The 19,879-nt window shown below is 38.7% G+C and overlaps 2 protein-coding genes across 2 annotated transcripts; one reads left to right on the forward strand and one right to left on the reverse strand.

Moving 5' to 3' along the window:
• The first annotated feature begins 459 nt into the window (after positions 1 to 459).
• On the forward strand, positions 460 to 13,739 carry LOC139196068 (secreted RxLR effector protein 161-like). The gene is made up of 2 exons (XM_070821731.1): positions 460 to 759; positions 13,632 to 13,739. Exons 1-2 carry the CDS (start codon positions 460 to 462, stop codon positions 13,737 to 13,739), a joined length of 408 nt encoding a protein of 135 aa, XP_070677832.1.
• Positions 13,740 to 15,003: 1,264 nt separating this feature from the next.
• Positions 15,004 to 19,265, reverse strand: LOC103424974 (putative polyol transporter 1). Its single transcript, XM_008363063.4, has 3 exons — positions 18,967 to 19,265; positions 18,341 to 18,687; positions 15,004 to 16,300 (listed from the first exon to the last, which is right to left on the reverse strand). Exons 1-3 carry the CDS (start codon positions 19,124 to 19,126, stop codon positions 15,224 to 15,226), a joined length of 1,584 nt encoding a protein of 527 aa, XP_008361285.2. The 5' UTR covers positions 19,127 to 19,265; the 3' UTR covers positions 15,004 to 15,223.
• Between the last annotated feature and the right edge of the window lie 614 nt (positions 19,266 to 19,879).

A 19,879-nucleotide genomic window follows, 5' to 3' on the forward strand; every position in this document is an offset into this window, starting at 1 on the left:
AAGGTATGCAAGCTTCAGAGGTCCATTTATGGACTTAAGCAAGCCTCCAGGAGCTGGAACATTCGTTTTGATACTGAAATCAAATCGTTTGGTTTTACTCAAAACGAAAATGACAATTGTGTTTATCAAAAGGTCGTTGGGGATGCAGTTGTATTCCTAGTGTTATATGTAGATGACATATTACTATTCGGGAATGACACTGCTGTATTTTCTTTTGGAAAAATTTTGTTGTCCAAAACCTTCCACATGAAAGATTTGGGAGATGCATCTTATGTACTTGGGATAAAGCTCTATCGTGATAGATCCAGAAAATTAATTGGATTATCCCAATCTATGTACATAGATAAGGTGCTAAGTAGGTTCCAGATGGAACAATCTAAGAAAGGTCTTCTTCCTGTAATACATGGAATTCACCTTTCTAAGTCAATGCGACCTAAGACTCTTGAAGAGATACGGTAGATGAGTGCTATTCCTTATGCTTCTGCCATAGGAAGTCTCATGTATGCCATGATATGCACAAGGCCTGAAATTGCATATGCTATGAGCATTACTAGTCGATATCAATCTAACCCAGGATCAGAACACTGGGCAGCTGTCAAGACGGTTCTTAAGTACTTAAGAAGAACTAAGGACATGTTCCTCGTTTATGGAAGAGGGACTGAGTTGCGAGTGGAAGCCTATACAGACGCAGATTTCCAATCTGACGTCAATGATAGAAGTTCCAACTCCGGATATGTATTCACTCTAAATGGTGTGGCTGTTAGTTAGAAAAGCAAGAAACAAGATGTAATTGCTGATTCCATGACGGAGGCAGAATATGTCGTTGCAGCTGAAGCCGATAAAGAAGCGTTCAGGATGAAGAAGTTCATTACTGAACTTTGAGTGGTTCCAACCATTACATCACCAGTAACTTTGTACTGTGATAATAGTGGGGCGATAGCTCAAGCCAAGGAACCTAGGGCTCATCAAAAGAACAAGCATTTTGACAGACGCTTTAATATCATTAGAAGATATGTTGTCGAAGGGAAAGTCAACATCCTCAAGGTTGTCTTAGCTGATAACATAGCAGATCCACTTACAAAGCTAATGTCTCAAATCCAACTTGACCGCCATATGGAAAAGATGGGTATTAGATACATGGGAGGTGGTTTTGAGTGTAAGTGGGAGATTGTTGGAAGTATGCCCACAAAGCCACTCATTTGATGTAATAGCTTTTGGAATACTTATTGTATTAAACTATTATATGTTTAATGAAGGCCAAAGCTTATTGTTAATCACTATTTATTGTATCATGTGTTTAAGCAATAAGGGAATCCAAGGAAAGTATTTAATTTGAGAGAGAAGTGATCTAAGTAAGCTAGAATAACGAGACATTTCTCTTATGTTCATTTCTAAAATGTTCCTAGCCATAGGATTGCCAATTGGGCATTGACAATCCGCTAAGTACGTATGTGTTATGTCAACTCAAGCGTGAGTATGACTAGTCTCAAGTCATTTAGTGTTGGACACTAAGACAAACACGTAGGTGCTCAAAAGGGTAATTGAGTACACTGAACAACGATCAAAAGAGAGTTCGAACATACATGTCATGTAAGAACTCTTTAGTTGCAATATGCAAAGTAGTCATTTGACCTGAGGCATCATAGATGTCTAATGGTTAGGTCTTTGATCTTTGATCATGTTAAAGGCATTCCATCGAGAGTGTCCCCGGCATTGTTGGGGTCAAGATATCTGGTGATGTAGGCATATGAATGCACAACAAGGGATCTCTAACCTTCCATGGTGGAGGGAGAATACTCTAAGATATGATTTGGGAGTCTTTGGCCAAAGCATATGAATATGACTTAGGAAGTTTGTTCCAAATCATATTCAATTGAATCGTATAAAGAAGTATCACATTGGATAGTAGACATGAAACAAACTATCACTCAAACAATGTGATTAAGAGTATTGTATTAGAGAAAGACCGCATTGCATTGTAATTGTAACTGGATAGGTTCGCCAACCACTTCTACTTAGCTTGGGTAGCCATGACATACTGCTAGGTGTCACTCATGGCTTGTAGAAGTCCTAAAGATTAGCAAACACTAATCTTCATTAAAGGGAGAATTGAAATGTTGTTTCAATTCACAATCAATCGTTAAGAGTAACAATCACTCACTGCCTCGCTATTTGGAACCTAATAGATCGTACACCGAGTAAGGATGAAAGTGAAGAAATATAAATGAGATGGATAAGCGATTAAATGGTTTAATTGAGAATGGTCAAGATTAATTAATTAGTTAATTAATTTTACGAAAGGTTCGTATTGGGCTTTTAAGTTGGTTTTGGGTTTCAGGGCCCAAAAGTGTTTTGGTCCACAAGGCCCATTATGTTTAAGTTGTATGACAACTAAAACAAAATGGGCAATTAGCCCAATAACAAAAACAAGGCTGGCCATAAGGGTGAGTGGAAGCAAACTTGAATTAATTACAAGTTTGCCACTCACATGTGATGTAGTATAAAGTGAACTTTATAGCTTTTTCTCATTAAGGTTTTCTTGAGGCAAAAAAAGAGAAACACTTTCTCTCTTTTTCTCTAAAAGGAGGCCGGCCACTTAGGGAAGAATTAGCTAGCAATCTTTTCTTCTCTAAGTCATCCATTTCATCTTCACACCTCATCCTTGGTGTGGAGCCTTAGAGACACCAAAATCTTTGGTGTTCTTGGAGATCCTTTCCTCACATCCTCAAGGAGCAAAGGAGCATCAAAAGGAAGAAAAACACAAGGAAGATCCAAGGAGCTAGGAGGTGACTTGAAGGCCCTCCACTTGGGTGAATCCCTTGTGTAAACAAGGATGAGCTTCAAGGGTAATGAATCTCTAAATCCTTCCTTCTCTTTAATATTGTTAAAGAGTCTTGTGGTTCACCATTCACTAGGCTTTGAAAGTCATGGGTTTTAGAATTTTTTTTAATGCATGCCTACTTTAATGTGTTATTAGTTTGCATATGTGTTCGAATGTTCTCACATGTTCTTAGTTAGGACAAAATTTTTCCTTCAGGTGGGTCTATGTGTTCGATCTGGACCTCCGATAGACGCCTTAGAACGCAATTTTTGAGGTCTAACGTTGGTGGGTATGGGTGTTCGATCTGGACCTCCGATCGATGACTTTAAACAAACTCAGTACCGAGTCACGTTGTGGGTGGTTGTGGGTTCGAATTGAAGCCTCATGGAAGTTGAAATGGTGGAATTTGGTGACAAACCACATAATTTTTTAAGGTAACAGGCTGTAAAAAATTGTGGGTCAACGAAATTCGAGAACTTGGAAGTGGTTTTCAGAAACGGAGGTTGGGAAATGGAGTAGGAGTAGAAGGGTGAGGTGCATAGGACAAATCTAGAGGTAGGTTTGGGGATTTTACAGAGGGAAGTGGGGTGCGAGGGAAGAGGGAGGAGGAAGACAAAGTTTTATTTTTATTTTTAATTTTTTTTAGTTTTTATTATTTTATTAATTTTAATATCCACGTGGTGCCCAGTCATTGTCCATGGGTACCACGTCTTCAGTTAACAGAAGTTCCAACGGAAAACTTAACGGATGTATGAAACTGTCCCAAATTTAAGACCGAAGGTAGGATTCTGGGATGAAAAAAACTTTGTTTGTACCATACTTGACCAATCCCGAAACTACTAAGCACCGGTCAACGTTATACCGTCAAGGACCCAGAAGAGTTTCCCTCCAACCAGGAGGCCAATCATAGCATGACACGTGTCGACATCAAAAGCCAATCATAGCGCGACACGTGTCAACATAAGAAGCCAATCACAACACGACACGTGTCAATGTCAGAATGAAACTAGAAACTCTCTTCTATAAATAGAGATCATTCTCTCACAATATTTCCTAATGTCATTTGTATTAAATCATTCCAACGTGGGTAGCAAATGTTGTCATTGTTAAGAAGAATCCGACCAAGGAAAGTCTCCTGCTCCAAAAGGTCTTATGGAGAATGTGTGTCGATTACACCGACCTAAACAAAGGATGCCCGAAGGATAGCTTTCCTCTTCCTCTCATAGATAGACTTATAGACTCTACGGTAGGGTGTGAACTCCTAAGTTTCATGAATGTTTACTCAGGATACAACCAAATCCTCATGAACCCTCAGGACTAAGAACACACAGCCTTCACTGCTGATAGAGGATTTTATTGCTATAAAGTCATGCCTTTTGGCCTAAAGAATGCAGGAGTGACTTATCAGAGACTGGTCAATTCAATGTTCGCCGAACAGATTGGGAAGAGCATGGAAGTTTACGTTGATGATATGTTAGTCAAGAGCAAACATGCTTACCCACACATCACCAACCTATCTGAAACTTTCACCATTCTGAAGAGGTATCGAATGAGGTTGAACCCTAACAAATGTGCCTTCGACGTAGGCTCTGGCAAATTCTTAGGCTTCATGATAACCAATGAGGCATTGAGGCTAATCCCGAGAAGATCAAAGTAATCCTCAACATGAAAGAATTGTAACTTCAAAAGACATCCAGAGCCTTACTGGCAAGGTGGCAGCCTTAACTAGGTTCATCTCTAAGGCCACAGACAGATGTGCTCCTTTCTTCAAAGCACTTAAGGGAAGTAAGAAGTACATTACATGGACTGATGAATGTGCTGAGGCATTCAAGAACCTCAAAGACTACATGAGTAAAGCCCTTCCGCTCTCCAAACCTGAGGTTGGTGACACTCTCATTATCTATCTGTCGATATCGATTTCAGTAGTAAGTTCCATTCTCATTCGAAATGATGGTAATGTCGAATAACCTGTCTTCCACGCTAGCAAGGCCTTACAAGATACGGAGACACAATACTCCAACATTGAGAAATTGGCTCTAGCATTGGTTATGTCTACTAAAAAACTTTGCCCTTACTTCCAAGCACACTCCATCATCGTGCTTACCAATCATCATCTTCAACAGATACTCCAAAGTCCTGACACTTTTGGGTGAATGATCAAATGGGCGATAGCATTAGGTGAGTTTGACATCTCCTACCAACCAAAGCCAGCTGAGAAGGGCCAAGCAGTGGCAGACTTCATTGCCGACTTCACATATCCTGTTGACATTGTTTATACGCCTAAAGAAGTGGTTTCATTACCCTCAGAAGCTCAAAAAATAGAACCAACAGCCCCAACATAAAGTATATATGTTGATAGCTCATCCAAACAACAAGGTTGTGGAGCAGGACTAGTCCCTACGACCCCTGACAAAGTGGCGATGGAGTATGCTCTTTGTTTCAAATTCAAGACGTCGAAGAATGAAGCCGAATATGAAGCCCTTCTAGCAAGCTTACGTTTGGCCAAACACCTTGAGGTTAAACGAATTCATATCTTTAGTGACTCCCAATTGATGGTTAACCAGGTCACCAACAACTTTGACGCTAAAGATAGCTTCATGGCAGCATATCTGGCACAAACACAATTGTTGCTCAAGCACTTCCACTACTAGATCACCTAAATGCCTCGAATGGCAAACAGTCATGTAGATGCTTTGGCTCGCCTCACCTCAGCGATGGAAGACAAGATTGGGAGAAAAATTCAGGTTGAATTGTTGGCAGCACCAAGCATCATGGCTGCGGAAGTGTGCAACTTACAACAGGGGGATAGTCGAATTATCCCGATTTATAGATTCCTTGCTCATGGCACCCTTCCAAATGACAAAGTCCAAGCTAAGCAGATTCGATACAAGGCTACCCGTTACTTGATCATTAATGAGCAATTCTACAAGCGGGGTTTTAACCTACCATACTTAAGATGCCTTACGCCCGCAGAGGTGGAAACTGTCATTCGGGAAATACATGAAGGAGTCTGCAGAGATCATGCTGGATCTCGATCCCTAGCCCACAAGGCTTTTCACCAAGGATATTACTGGCCAACACTCCACTAAGATTCCATCAGAATATCCCGCTCATGTGATAAGTATCAACGCTACGTAACTATTCCTCACTCCCCTCCCAAGCCGCTCACTCATATGATCAGCCCTTAGCCCTTGGCCTAATGGGGACTTGATTTGATCAGCCCAATGCCTGCAGGGAAGGGCAAGGTTCGTTATGCAATCGTTGCAGTTGATTACTTCATGAAGTGGCCGAAGTAGAACCCTTGGCAACCATTACTGAGGCAAAAATAGAAGACTTCATATGGAATAACATACTTTGCAGATTCGGCATTCCTAATACGATAGTCACTGACAACGGGCGACAGTTGGACAATAATAAGTTCAGGATGTTCTGCTCTAAGTTCAACATCAACTTATGTTTTGCCTCCCCAGCTTATCCTCAGTCTAATGGACAAGTTGAAACCATCAACAAAATAATCAAGCGAACTTTGAAAACCAGCTTGGACAAGGCTAAAGGTTGTTGGCCAGAATTTATACCCCAAGTTCTTTGGTCATACCGCACTTCGTATCTGATATCAACAGGAGAAACCCCATTCTTACTTGCTTTTGGTACAGTGGTAGTTGTCCTAGTTGAGCTTGAGCAAGCAATGTTCCGAGTCCAGAACTACGTGCAAAGTGAAAATGACAAACAACTTACCCTCAACTTAGATCTAGTCGAGGAATATAGAAACCAGGCTCACTTGAGGAATGTCTCCTACAAGCAGCGCATCTCCAACTACTATGACTCAAGGGTCAAACCTCGTTCTTTCAAAGTGGGGGACTGGGTATTGAAGAAAAGATTACTCTGCGACAGAGTCCCGAGTGAAGGAACACTTAGTCCAAACTGGGATGGACCGTTTGAAGTTGTTAACATCAGTCGCCCTGGCTTCTACAAGCTTAGAAGCTCCGATGGCAAGACCCTTGGCCATCCATAAAACGTTGATCACTTGAAGTACTGTTACAAGTAAACTCACATTGTACAAGTGTTAAGCTTCAGCCGTTCGGCATTCTATGTAACAAAGACTATTTGGCATGAATTCAATAAAGAGGTGATTTAGACAACTCGGTCTTAATCCTCTTACATTCCTAGCAATAAAACACTCGGGTTCAAAGCTTCAACATGAAACAAAATCTAAGTATATGTCAACAAGACTATATAAATAAATGAACAGCTTCACAGTATATTCGTTCAATCATACATTCCAACACATTCATACATAAGCTAACTGTGCTTTGAAAAGGGTTTAACATACTTTGTGTCATTCGACACTTGCTACAATGTGCCTATACACCTTGCCCTTATTCTCACCAACCAGGTGATAAAATGTACAACCGTACCCTTCTTCATGCCACCAACCAGGTGATGAAATGTACAACCTGTACCCTAATATCATTTGGAAACTTGCCACTCATGCCACTAACCACGTGAAAAAGGAACTCATCTTCATACCACCAACGATGAAATGTACAACCCGTACTCTCCTTCATGCCACCAATCAGGTGATGAAATGTACAACCCGTACTCTAATATCATTTGGCAACTTACCATTCATGCCACCAACCAGGTGATGAAATGTACAACCCGTACTCTAATATCATTTGGCAACTTGCCACTCATGCCACCAACCACGTGAAGAAAGAACTCATCTTCATGCCACGAACCAGGTGATGAAATGTACAACCCGTACTCTCCTTCATGCCACCAATCAGGTGATGAAATGTACAACCCGTACTCTCCTTCATGCCACCAATCAGGTGATGAAATGTACAACCCGTACTCTAATATCATTTGGCAACTTACCATTCATGCCACTAACCAGGTGATGAAATGTACAACCCGTACTCTAATATCATTTGGCAACTTGCCACTCATGCCACCAACCACGTGAAGAAAGAACTCATCTTCATGCCACCAACCAGGTGATGAAATGTACAACCCGTACCTAATGTCATTTGGCAACTTGCCATTCATGCCCCCAACCAGGTGAAGAATGAACTTATCGTCATGCTACCAACCAGGTGATGAAATGTGATGAAAGGTGATGAAGGAACTCACCTTCGTACCACCAACCAAGTGATGAAAGCAACTTACCATTCATTCCACCTACCAGAAGACGAGTGATACAACTTGTACATGTGAACTTCTAGCATTCACAAATAATAAAAAACCCTCAAGCTTGACGAATCAACTAGGAGAGCACTTATGCCCAACAAGAGTTATAGTCACCAACAAAGTCTTGTTGCAAGCCAACAATAACTTCAGTGCATGGCATACGAAGATCAAGCTATTCGACCCTCTTGCATCTGCTTCAAACATTTCCCCTCTGTAACAATGCAAACACTACAACTTGTAGAAAGCTTCACACACTCTTGATCAAGACAGTGTGAAGCAAAACCAATTTATAGTGCCAACAAGAGATTCATCAATAGAGGGCAACCACAATTCTCAAAAGCTTCACACACTCTTGATCAAGACAGTGTGAAGCATAACCAAATTATGGTGCCAACAAGAGCTTCATCAATAGAGGGAAACCACAATTCTCAAAAGCTTCACACACTCTTGATCAAGACAGTGTGAAGCAAAACCAATTTATGGTGCCAACAAAAGCCTCATCAAAGGAGTTCAACCACAATTCTCAAAAGCTTCACACACTCTTGATCAAGACAGTGTGAAGCAAACCAATTTATGATGCCAACAAAAGCTTCATCAATGATGGGCAAGTACAACTCGTAGAAAGCTTCACACACTCTTGATCAAGACTGTTCGAAGAAAATTCAATTTATATGGTTCATCTAAACCTTCGACTACTACAAGGTGTGTCTTGCATCATAATCTCTTACTTAACAATATGGGAGCAAAATTTGTATATGTTGTCTCTCCCACATTTTCAAATTTCTAATTTTCCCAAAAAAAAAAAAGAAAAAAAGGAAATTGGGAAATTCAACAAATTTCTAGTTTTCCAAAAACAAAAAAAAGGAAATTGGGAAATTCAACAAATTTCTAGTTTTCCAAAAAAAAAACAAAGGAAATTGAGAAATTCAACAAAGTTTCACCACAAAAGCTTCACCAACAAAAGCTTCACCAACAAAAGCTTCATCAATGAAGGACAACTACAAATTCTCAAAAGCTTCACACTATCTTGATCAAGATAGTGTGAAGCAAAATCAATTCATGGTACCTAACAAAGCTTCAGCAACAAAAGCTTCATCAATTGAGGATAACTACAAATTCTTAAAAGCTTCACACTATCTTGTTCAAGATAGTGTGAAGCAAAATCTATTCATGGTACCCAACAAAAGCTTCAACTCCAAAGCTTCACCTACAAAAGCTTCACCCATAAAAGCTTCACCAACAAAAGCTTCACCCACAAAAGCTTCATCCACCACAAAAGCTTAGCTTTACCAACAAAAGCTTCACCCACAAAAGCTTCCCCCACCACAAAAGCTTAGCTTTACCAACAAAAGCTTCCCCCACAAAAGCTTCAGCCATAAAAGCTTCACCAACAAAAGCTTCACCCACAAAAGCTTCACCTACAAAGCTTCAACACAAAAGCTTCACCTACACAAGCTTCACACATCTTGATCAAGATAGTGTGAAGCAAAATCAATTCATGGTACCCAACAAAGCTTCAACCTCAAAGTTTCACCCACAAAGCTTCACCTATAAAGCTTAATATATATAAAGTAGCAGTTTTGGGCTACCACTTAGAAAGGAAAATGGTGAAGTTTTGTTACTTTGGAAACTTGGCTACTAGCAAGACACCTCATTCGTCAACTCCCTCGATCGGAGACTTGGGGGACTTCTACCATATGCTACTGCACCTTGATACTCAGAAGTCTCACGACTACTCAGTGACTTGGATTTTTTCAAGTATCCAACCGAGAAGTTTTCCTCACTCGGGAAATTAAGGGAGCACTACCTCAACCTACATGCTTCACTCACAAAGCTGTAACATACAAGCTTCAACAAAAGGAAAAATTCAAAGAACTTAGTGAAGAAGGCCTTGGTGTATTTAACACAATACATTAAAATGAAGCAAAGCTTGTTTATTGATATCTCCGATAAGTTACAAATATGTACATATACATGAATCAAAATAAACAAACAAGAGGGAGCCTTCACAAAGGTTGCTCAGGAGAAGTCTCAGCAGTCGGCAGAGCCCCAGAAAGAGGAGGCACCAGAGGATGATTATTCGGAGCCTCAATACTAGGCAGAACCCTAGAAGGAGGAGGCACCGAAGGTTGATCATTTGGAGCTTCATTACGTGGTACAGCCCTAGAAGACGAAGGCAATAAATGCCTTTGGAACAAACCCATAAACCTCTGATGATCAAGTAAAATCTGACCATCAGATTCCTGTAGCTGGTTGAGCTTCCTCTTCATGTTTGTAGCATAGTCATGTGTGAGCCTGTTCAACTGTTTATTCTCATGCTTGAGCCTTTTCAATTGTTTATTCTCATGCTTGAGCCCTCTAATCTCCTGTTTGAGACTTATGACTTCAGTCGCCAATGATTCAACTTGGCGGGTTCGAGCAAATAGGCATTGGGCCATATTAGACACAGAACCTGCACACTGAACACTGAGAGCTAGAGAATCCTTAACAACCAACTTATCAAACTGTTTGGAAAGTAGTATGTTATCTTTGGGAGTGAAAAGGTTTCTGGCCACCACCGCAACGGTCATATCATTCTTCATCACAGAGTCCCTAGCAGTAAAAGGACCAGTAGGGGATAAGAAGGATGGGCGCCATATGTTGTCTTAAGAAGGCATGGCTACCTCTTCACCAAAATTCAAGTCAAAACGACGGTCGGATAGGCCAAACAATCTCATAAATGATGAAGGAGAAATGAGGTGCAATAAATCTCTGAATGTACTTCTTGCACATAATTGGTGCCCTTATAAAAGTGGCAACAGGGCCATTGGTTCAAAATTCGAAGAGGCACCACTCTTCGGATTTCGAAAAGGCACTATTTTCCACACGCAACAGCAGCTCCTCAGGTACCACATATAACTTTGCCAAAGATCTTTGACAAAGTTTAGTCACATAAATTTTGAAGGTTCAGCTACCCTACCATTACCCACAAGGGTAAAGGAACAGCACCACTGCTTGATAACTGGAAAGTCCCTGTGGGTGTCAACCTCCGTGCTTCATGGCAAGGTAGACTGGCAAAAATGCCTAACCTTTACTCACATTGAGAAAACACTCACAACAGGATTACTTGCTCAAAAATCGAAGAGGCACCGCTCCCCGAATCTTGGGAGCCAAACTCCCACCAGGATTGTTTTCTCAAAAATCGAAGAGGCACTGCTATCCGAATCTCGAGAGCCAGACTCCTAACAGAATTACTTGCTCAAAAATCAAAGATGCACTACCCTCCGAATCTCGAGAGCCAGACTCCCAACAAGATTACTTGCTTAAAAATCAAAGAGGCACCACCCTTCGAATCTCGAGGGCCAGACTCCAAACAAGATTACTTGCTCAAAAATCGAATAGGCACATCTCTCCGAATCATGAAAGCCATACTCCCAACAGGATTATTTACTCAAAAATCGAAGAGGTACCGCTCTTCGAATCTCAAGAGCCAGACTCCCAACATGATTGCTTTCTCAAAAATCGAAGAGGCACCGTTCTCCGAATCTCGAGAGCCAGATCCCTGACAGGATTGCTTGTTTGAAAACTAAAGAGGCACCGCTCTCCGAACTTCGAGAGCTAGATTTCCTTGGATAAAGCTTGTTTGCAATCTTCACACGCAACATCAGCTTTCCAGATACCACAGACCACTTTTCAAAGTGCTCTGACAAAGTTAAAACACGTGAATCTTACAACTCCCACTACATTGCTATGACCGAGAAGGGTAAAGGAACAGCGTTACCACTCGCTGTTGGGACCATTCCTGTATATGTTGACCTTCATCCTTCATAGCCAGGCAAACCTGCAAATAAAAAAAATGCTCAACTTTTCTTCACATCCGAGAGGGCACTCTCAGCAGAGTCTCTCGAAATACTCAGCTTCCCCCCCAATAATACCTCTACAAACAAGCCACACCAGAGCAAGAGTATCTCATATCATCAGGGTTAAAAGCAAGAGTATCCCATATCATGCTTTTTCCCTATCTTTTCCTGTGGCCTTGTTTTCACATGCAAGACAAGAGAGCAATCAATCAGCACTTGGAATCAAGCTTCCAGTCAGGAATTGACTGCCTGGAACCTTTTGCCTGACCACTTACCTAGCATTGCTTTCGAGTACTCATCTTCAACATCTTATGCTTCCAGAGAAGATACCACATCTGCCTGAAGAACAGATAGAGAAAGTGAGAAAGATACAAGGAAGCATGTGGAGATAAGCGTAACAGAACACGTGCCGATACATCCACTACTTCTTCAACAGCAAAAGTATCCCATATCATCAAGGTCGAACGTACTCTAGATTTGATGGACTTGTTTTGACCCTCAAATTCTTGAGTAAGCCTTATACTCTGGAAGAAACCAGAAAACCCTCCAGCCCAGTTCAAGAATAAGCCTGTGGAAAGTTACTTCTTCAAAAGCAAAAGTATCTCATATCATATCTTCTCTATTTGCTTCTCCTTATCCTTGTTGCTATTTACAACACAAGGAGAATGAGAACAATCAACCGGAAGCCGAAGTCAAACCTTCGATCCAGGTTGCTTGCTTGGAAGTCTGATTGCTTACCTTGGCTGTTACCTCATTTGGCAAATCTCCTAGCTCGGCGACTTGGGGGACTCCTACTATTGGGTTTGTATCGCACTTGACCAAGCCCGAAACTACAAGTAAGCTTCAAGTGAAATTGATACGTTACCTTGTGCATCTTCATCGGTTAAATATACCACCCCTAGATGGAGGAAAAGTACTTCCAGAGAAGATGCCACATCTAAATATGAGACAGATAAGGCAAGTGAAAATGATACCACACTTTGGTACTTAGAAGTTTCGTGATTACTCAATGGCTTGGATCTTGCAAGTCCCCAACCGTGGAGCTTCCCTTACTCAGGAACTTAGGGGAGCACTGTTTGTACCATACTTGACCAATCCTAAAACTACTAAGCACCGGTCAACGTTATACTGTCAAGGACCTAGAAGAGTTTCCTTCAAACCAGGAGGCCAATCACATCGCGACACGTGTCGACATCAGAAGCCAATCATAGCGCGACACGTGTCAACATCAGAAGCCAATCATAACACAACACGTGTCAATGTCAAAATGAAACTAGAAAGTCTCTTCTATAAATAGAGATCATTCTCTCACAATATTTCCTAATATCATTTGTACTAAATCATTCACTAGTACTCACAAAAGGAGAACTTGAACCTATGTACTTGTGTAAACCCTTCACAATTAATGAGAACTCCTCTACTCCGTGGATGTAGCCAATCTGGGTGAACCACGTACATCTTGTGTTTGCATCCATGTCCCTATCCATTTACATATTTATCTACATTAGTGATCGGAGCAATCTAGCGAAGGTCACAAACTTAACAATTTCTGTTGTACCAAAGTCCTCACTGATTTTGTGCATCAACAAACTTCATGTACCAAATGTTGAAAACCACAAAACTTCAAGATAGTAAATAGAGATTAACCGTTTTGTTTATGTTAGGATGATTAATGTAGATTTTAGACCGTGTGTTGTATCCTTAAGTTTTAGGAGTTTGAGCAATGTTTGAAGTATATCAGAATTTGACTTTACTTGTTTTTATTAGAATTTTGATTGCAGGTTATAGCAGTTAATGTGAAGTTTCCAGGTCCTATCACTGGTACTACAAACAACAATGTTGTTAATGTACATAACGAATTAGACGAAAATCTCCTAATGGCTTGGTAAGGATTTTGTACAAATTTCTTTGTATTTCGTGAATGGGATGTTTTTGAGATGTTTGTGGCGAATTTCTTTGACAGGTCTCGCGTTCAATTGCGGCGTGGTTTGATATGGAAGATATGCTTGGGAGATTGCTTTGTTTATTTATTTATTTATTTTTAGTATGATGCAACTTTGTAGTCATCATTAGATTCCTCTATCAACTTTAAGATGTGCATAAGTTGTAACAGGAACAAAACAATTCATATTTTTTGTTTGTGTCAAAATTTCGAATTGTATTGTAATCGACAATTTCTATATTGATTCAAGTATTTGGAGTTTAATGTGTTTATGATGATTATTGTTATCTTTCTATTGTATTCCTTGTAATATTAATTTAGATGTTGTGAAGTGAGGTCTATCTAAAATGAATTGTGAAAAAAAAAAAAAAAAATATATATATAGGGAGACATTGGATGCGGTCCCTAACTATGAATATTCTTTGATTGAAATCTTGTTGGTTTTCAATTTTTGATCGAAATCCCTGAAATTAATGTGATAATTTATTTCTATATATGTTACTATATTTTTTAAATTAGAAATTGAAATTTATAGTTGTTTATATTAATGAGATTTTAAATAAAAAACCATAATTTATGGGATTAAAAATATTAAAATATAAATATAGTATTGAGTGTGTGTGTGTGTAAACAAGGGTACATTCATCAAAATTAACCAAAATTAGCGTGTGTGTGTGTAAATATACTATTGTGTGGTGTGCGCGCGCGCAAACATGGGTACATTCATCAAAATTAATCAAAATAAAATATAGCATGCAAAATTAGGTGTAATTAATAGTCTACTTTTACGATGTACTATCTATGTCGTAATTGCCTTCATAGTATTATGACATTCAACAAACGTTGTACCAAATATAAATTACGGCACACATGTGCCATTATTGTTAGTATTACAACACTCATAAATGCCGTACTGATACCAATTAAGGCGTGCAAGGCATGCCTTGAAGAGCATTTACGGCGTGTCTTGCTTAAATTATTCACAATTACTAGAGTACATTGTATTTGATAAAAGACCAGTTCTGTTGTAGTCTCACTGTTTTACAGCTGTATATTAAAAGTGAAAATGTGCAAATATTAATCTTGTCCTCAAGAAATGTTTGTTAGAAATAAACAAGTCAAAATATATACATATGTGTATAATGCATATGTGTGTATCATATTATTGGTTGCTTAAACTTGCGTTCGTAAGCTATTTTCAATGGTAAGGGTCAAACTGAAGATCAAACTTGTATAAACATATCTAACAAACTTAGTTTCTTCCTTCCGCACAAGTTATTCCAACTTGAAAAAGAAGATAAGAAGATGTTCGCAACAATTACACATATAAAACTGAAATATGCAAAGAGGTTTCGAAAGAAAGAAATTCGAATCAGGAAACCATCATCAAGTGCATCAAACACTGATTATTGAGCATTTGCCCTTCTATCCCTAGTGGATTTGACCCTTGTTGTCTTCACCATCAACTTGCTTAGTCTTCTTAAGCATGGCATTGGCTTCTCTCCACTTATGGTATTTACCAAACAAGACTTCCATATCCTCAAGAGTTCGGCCCTGTGTTTCTGGGTACAACGTATAAAAGAACACCCAACCAAGCGCAGCAATTCCCGCGTAAAGAAAGAAGGCTCCCCCAATCGTGATGGCCTTATACAATGAAATAAAAGTCATGGAGATGACCCCGCTCGTCACCCTATTTACGGCCACTCCCATACTACACCCTTGCGCGCGCAGCTGCAACGGAAAGATCTCGGAGCTGTAGACCCATGTGATCGGCCCCAGTCCGATGGAGAAAAACGCAACGTTAAGTAATACCATGGTGATGCACAACACGATGGCCCACGTGATCTTTCCGTGGTGTTGATCGACGATTGTAAGGCCTGCACCGAGACAGGTAAGTGAAAGTACCATTCCAGCCACGCTAGTCAAAAGCAAAGGACGCCGTCCAAACTTATCAAGGAAAACCGTGGCGACTAAGATGCAAATGGTCTTGACAACTCCAACAGCCACCGTTGCGAGTAGCTTCTGATCGTAGGAGGTGATTCCTGCCTTTTCGAAGATCCTGGGGCTGTACAAAACGACAGAGTCTATACCTGACGATTGTTCAAAGAAGTGGATACCAAGAGCTGCGATTAAAATATGGCGAACGGCTGGCGTGGGATGAACGAGCAATTCTTTCCACACGCCTTCACCATGGCTGCGTTTAGAAACCTGAACAATGTCGTCGTTGGACTGTTTGGGAATTCCTGCGGCTCCTTTGATGTCATCTAGTCTGAGCTGACACTCTTCTATGGATTCTGATGTCTTTTGTAGAACTCGCTTGGCGTCTCCAAGTCGCCCTTGCATGACGAGCCAACGAGGCGACTCGGGCATGGCTAAGACACCGATGGCAAGAACAACAGATGGAAACGCGCCGACGCCGAGCATGACCCTCCAGTTCAAGTGAATGGGGAGCTTGGAGAAGGCATAGTTGGATACGTACCCCAGTAATATGCCAATATTAACAAACACCTACATATTTTTAAAACAAATCAAATCCATAATATGAAGTAAATCTTCGAAAAAAAAAATCGAATGATATGTTTTAGGTCTGAACTTTTTTATCTGTCCAACCTCACAGCAAACATAAATTTTACCTTTTAACAGTAGTATGATGTTCACAACATAAAAATCAAAGGGGTTTTTGAACTTTAATTCTTTAAGATTAAACTTTAATAAAAGGGTATACTATGGAGACCAAATTTTGGAACCAAATTTTGTAAACTAAATGATATAGATTATTATTTAAGAGTTGATTAATGTGCTTATTTCATATTGGTGACACATCATTTAATTTGAAATTTTTATTTAAATTTTGGTCTCCCTAGCATAATCCTTAATAAAAATCTGGTGTTAGATTACATATTGATTTTAGTTCTTTAATGTGTACTTAATTCAAATTCATATTATATTTTTGTTTGAATATTTAATAGATGTCTTATTTAATGTTTTAATGTTTACCTTCGTGTAATTAGTATAGCTAAACGTCTGTATTATAATATATTTTACTAAACTAGCGTACCGAAATGTTGGTACCTAAATATATTATAATGAATGGGTGACACATAAGAAAATAAGCAAAAACTTAAGTGTACCGAAAAATCCGTATCTAAACATATTATACTAACTAGTGTACCAAAATGTCCGTATCTAAATATATTATACTAAACTAAGGTACCGAAATATCCGTACCTAAACATATTATACTAAACTAGTGTACTAAAATGTTTGTACCTAAATATATTGTAATGAATTAGTGGCATATAAGAAAATATGCAAAAACATAAGTGTACCAAAAAGTCCCTACCAAAATGTTTTCTTATATAAGATATTTACCATAAATTGGTGATGGAAAAGGTCAACAAATAAAAACTAAGGTTTGCAAGTGGCCTTTTACCACAATTGTGAAAATTTATTGAGTTTTTGTATGACGGCGTGAGTTCAAATCTTGTCGGTGGCTAATCTAACATCTAATCCAACACAATTTATCATTTGACAAAAAAAAAAAAAACTAAGGGCCTCATTTGGATGTGCTTTTAAAATGACTGAAAATGCTTTTAAATAAAATGTTTTTGGGTTCCAAAAGCACTTTAAGTGCTTTCTCCAAGAAGCACAAGTTATGTGCTTTTTTCAGGAAGCACTTTAAATACTTTTCAAGAATTTACTAACATTTTTACTAAGAATTGCTTCCAAAAATATTTCCACCAAAAACATTTTCAGTTATTTTAAAAATACATCCAAACGAGCTCTAATTTATTTGAATTTCAAATAAGTGTTAAAATTTACAATATTTTTCATAATCAAAGAGACATTGAATGCATATCTTGGCATTAAATAGTCTAGGGACTAAAATTAATTTTTAATCTTGTACAAGACATTTTTGTAAACTTCATCTTATTTAAGGGTCTAAATCTAGTTTTCTAAAAATCAAACTCATTACAGTAACAACTATGTGTTAAGTTAAGAGAAATTAATCCGGAATCATCTCTATAATTATTGCATGTATTATAGGAATATAATTTCTAATTGTACTTATTGTAAAATTCCTATATAAATAGGGATTTATGTAACCCTCTATATGTAATATATTACACAAATTAATACAAAGAGTGATATTTCTATGCTATCATTATATTTTTTTTTACTATAACCTGAACATTATTATATAACATTGGAGTGTTAACTTTGACGATTATAGTTTAATCTCACCTTTCTTTTAATTCAGACGTGTAACGTTAATTTCATGTTGCAAAACAATTAAACATGAAGGCAAAGAGCCCAAAAATGAATAACGATAACGAATAATTTCATGACGTTTATTAATAATAACTTACATCTATACTATGACAAGGCATTTATGAGTAACAAACAATGTTGGACAATAAACCTTTTAACGATTGTAATGTAATTTTATTAAAACGAAAGTTACTATGTATATTGTTTCTGCTGATTTTTTGACAAAAGCTTCTTATAGTTTATTATATGATAACATAACATGGTATCGTGACAAACCTCAGGAAAAGATGTGAGGAAGCCACGAAACGAGGCCGGAGAGATCTCGGCAGTGTAGACAGGAGCTATCATAAGAGCGTAGCCAACTCCAACTCCGGCAACAAATCGGCCGAACATGAGGAAGGCATAGTTGGGAGCAAGGCCCATGAGGATAGCTCCAATGAAGAAAATTGTTCCCGCAAGTACTATGGTGTACCGGCGTCCAATCCAGTCGGAGGTTCTACCGGCCAAGGCGGAGCCAATGAGGGAGTAGAGGTTCAAAGTACCGTTAAGAATTTCGACTTGAACGTCGCTGATTTTGAGGTTTTCTTTAATAAAGAGTGACGCTCCACTCATTACACCAATATCTGTACATAAAAGTGGAACAAACATGCATTCTATATGAAGATAACTTTCTTTCAAAGTAGAAAACCACTTTTTCTTTTTCTTTCAATTAGAATACTTCAAATTTCGAGAAAAAAAAACTTTAAATCTTCTCCTGAAGTGTTTTATAAAGTAGAAAAAAAAAAAGTACAACTGTTGTCGGCATTCCGAATTAGTCAGTATGCACTCTTCTCTTGTATCTTGTTTTCATAAGATATATGCTTTTAAGGAACAACAGACCAATATTAGACAATATATATTACCATAACCCAGTAAGATTGAAGTCATTGAAGCCAAAATGCCACAAGCAATGGCAAACTTCTTTGTCTTGGCTTTCTTTGGTGGATCAAAGTCTGCAATACACGTGTTTTGGGCTTCGCCGGTGATGGTCTTATCGTCAGCTCTCCGGTCAGTCATCTCCATCTTTAATGATAGATGTGTATAAAATGAATAGAGATAGATAAATAAATGGAGAGAGAGAGAGAGAGAGAGATCAGTTATATATTAGACAGGAATAGAAAGACCACTTATCATGGAGAGAAATAGAGAGATCACTTATCAAAGAGAGAAGTACATATTGCTTGAGCTACAAGTGGAGTTCTGTTTATATAGATTTTATCCATTGGTCGAGGTATTCTTGCTTAGGAAAAGGAAACACCACTTTTCATTTGTGTAAAGACAACTCAAATGACATGAGGACACCACCGTGACAGTGTATTTGTACCATGTAAGTCCATTTTCATTTGTCAGTGGATATGGGATAGGATTAATGTGTTTTTGTTCAAGAACATAATAATATGGTCAGTTCTTAACTATCCAATCCGGTCCCAATATCTCTACTTTGTAAGAATCACGCTACTAACTGATTACATCGAATAAGAATCCACAAAGTAGCAAAATCTGTTGGATATGGTTCCCTAATTAAAGGCGTCTACAGAGTTCATTCACTACACGCCAAAACTAAGATAATAATTGCGTTAACTAAACTTAACTAACTAAACTAGTATGTGCGATTGGTTTCGTTTCAACTTCCAAAAGTCTTGGGTTGAACCAAATCAAAGTGAAAAGTAACTTCCAGTGATCGGTGTGACCTCCGGCGTGCCGTATGAAATTGTGATCATTATCTAATAAGAATGGTCACTCTTTTCCTTAATTGCTTATAAGGAAATTGATCTC

This window comes from Malus domestica, chromosome 05 (genome assembly GCF_042453785.1).
Source record: "Malus domestica chromosome 05, GDT2T_hap1".
Taxonomy (NCBI): domain Eukaryota; kingdom Viridiplantae; phylum Streptophyta; class Magnoliopsida; order Rosales; family Rosaceae; genus Malus; species Malus domestica.